Source organism: Agrilus planipennis, unplaced genomic scaffold, assembly GCF_000699045.2.
Source record: "Agrilus planipennis isolate EAB-ADULT unplaced genomic scaffold, Apla_2.0 scaffold522, whole genome shotgun sequence".
Taxonomy (NCBI): domain Eukaryota; kingdom Metazoa; phylum Arthropoda; class Insecta; order Coleoptera; family Buprestidae; genus Agrilus; species Agrilus planipennis.
Window position 1 is genome coordinate 20572 of NW_020439185.1, and position 1053 is coordinate 21624.

Here is a 1053-nt window from a genome sequence, read left to right on the forward strand (position 1 = left end):
AGGTTAGGTTAGGTTAGGTTGCGCTGAATTGACTTGGGTTGGATTGTATTATGTTTGATCATGTGAGGTGTGGTTGGTAAGGAAGGGAACGTACGGCAAGGTAGCATGGCGCAAGTTTGACAGGGTTAGGTTAGGTTAGGTTGAATAAAATATTGGAAAAAAAATCTTAAAGCAATTTTTAGGGTGGGGGGGATATTTTGTCTAGGGATATTTAGTCTGGAGATATATTGTCACGGGGACATTTTGTCACAGGGATATTTTGTCGGGGATATTTTGTCCGGTGATATTATGTTGGGGGATGAAAAATCATGGAACCTTAAAAAATAACTTACTAAAAGCCACTATGCTCCATTTGATTATGTTGGCCGAAAATTCGTTCGGATATTTATTGTTGTTCAAATTAAACACTTGTTTAAAAACATCGAATAACACGACATCTTGTTTTTTCATTTCCAAGTCCTTTTTCAGATGAGAATAATCGGTTATTTGTTCATATCTGAAAGAAATTTAAATCTTTGTTCATCTACATAATTTAAAATACAATTGTTTGATTTTCATCTACCTTAAGACTAAAACGCACACCGATACAATGGTATAAGCCAAAAGGGTACCAATTGACATCATATCCACAAGTTGATCGAGATTGAATATCATAGACATTAGTCCTTAAAAGTTACACATAAAAGAATTATTTACAGAGATATTATTTAAATAACGTAAGTATACCTGCAAATATTCCAGAAATAATAGTTGCTAAAAGTGGCGTTTGTGTTTTAGGATGAACTTTTGATAAAGAAAAGAACAGAAGACCATCAGAAGCCATTGCATATAGAACTCGAGGAAGTGGAAACATAGCACCCAGAAGACTGGTACAAAGGGCAAATACAGCCCCCGTAGTTACAATCCATTTTATAGCTGTCCACCCGAGTTGTTCGAACACGTAAGGAAATGGGGCATCAGCATCCTAAAAGTCCTCGAAAAAAATAGTACAACAGAAATAAGAAGGTCCCAACTTGGCCGAACTAAACAAATTTTTAACATAATTTTATAATG

The 1053-nt window shown here is 35.1% G+C and overlaps 1 protein-coding gene across 1 annotated transcript; it reads right to left on the reverse strand.

The window, feature by feature from the left end:
- Positions 1 to 273: 273 nt before the first annotated feature.
- On the reverse strand, positions 274 to 998 carry LOC112905497 (cationic amino acid transporter 3-like). The gene is made up of 3 exons (XM_025978053.1): positions 727 to 998; positions 563 to 665; positions 274 to 496 (listed from the first exon to the last, which is right to left on the reverse strand). Exons 1-3 carry the CDS (start codon positions 851 to 853, stop codon positions 307 to 309), a joined length of 420 nt encoding a protein of 139 aa, XP_025833838.1. The 5' UTR covers positions 854 to 998; the 3' UTR covers positions 274 to 306.
- Positions 999 to 1053: the final 55 nt, after the last annotated feature.

Coding starts and splice junctions, on each gene's coding strand:
- LOC112905497 (XM_025978053.1), bottom strand. CDS start 853: ATGTTTCCACTTCCTCGAGTTCTATATGCAATGGCTTCTGATGGTCTT. Junction 666..726: donor TATTTCTGGAATATTTGCAG/GTATACTTACGT, acceptor GTAACTTTTAAG/GACTAATGTCTATGATATTC. Junction 497..562: donor GTGTGCGTTTTAGTCTTAAG/GTAGATGAAAAT, acceptor AATTTCTTTCAG/ATATGAACAAATAACCGATT.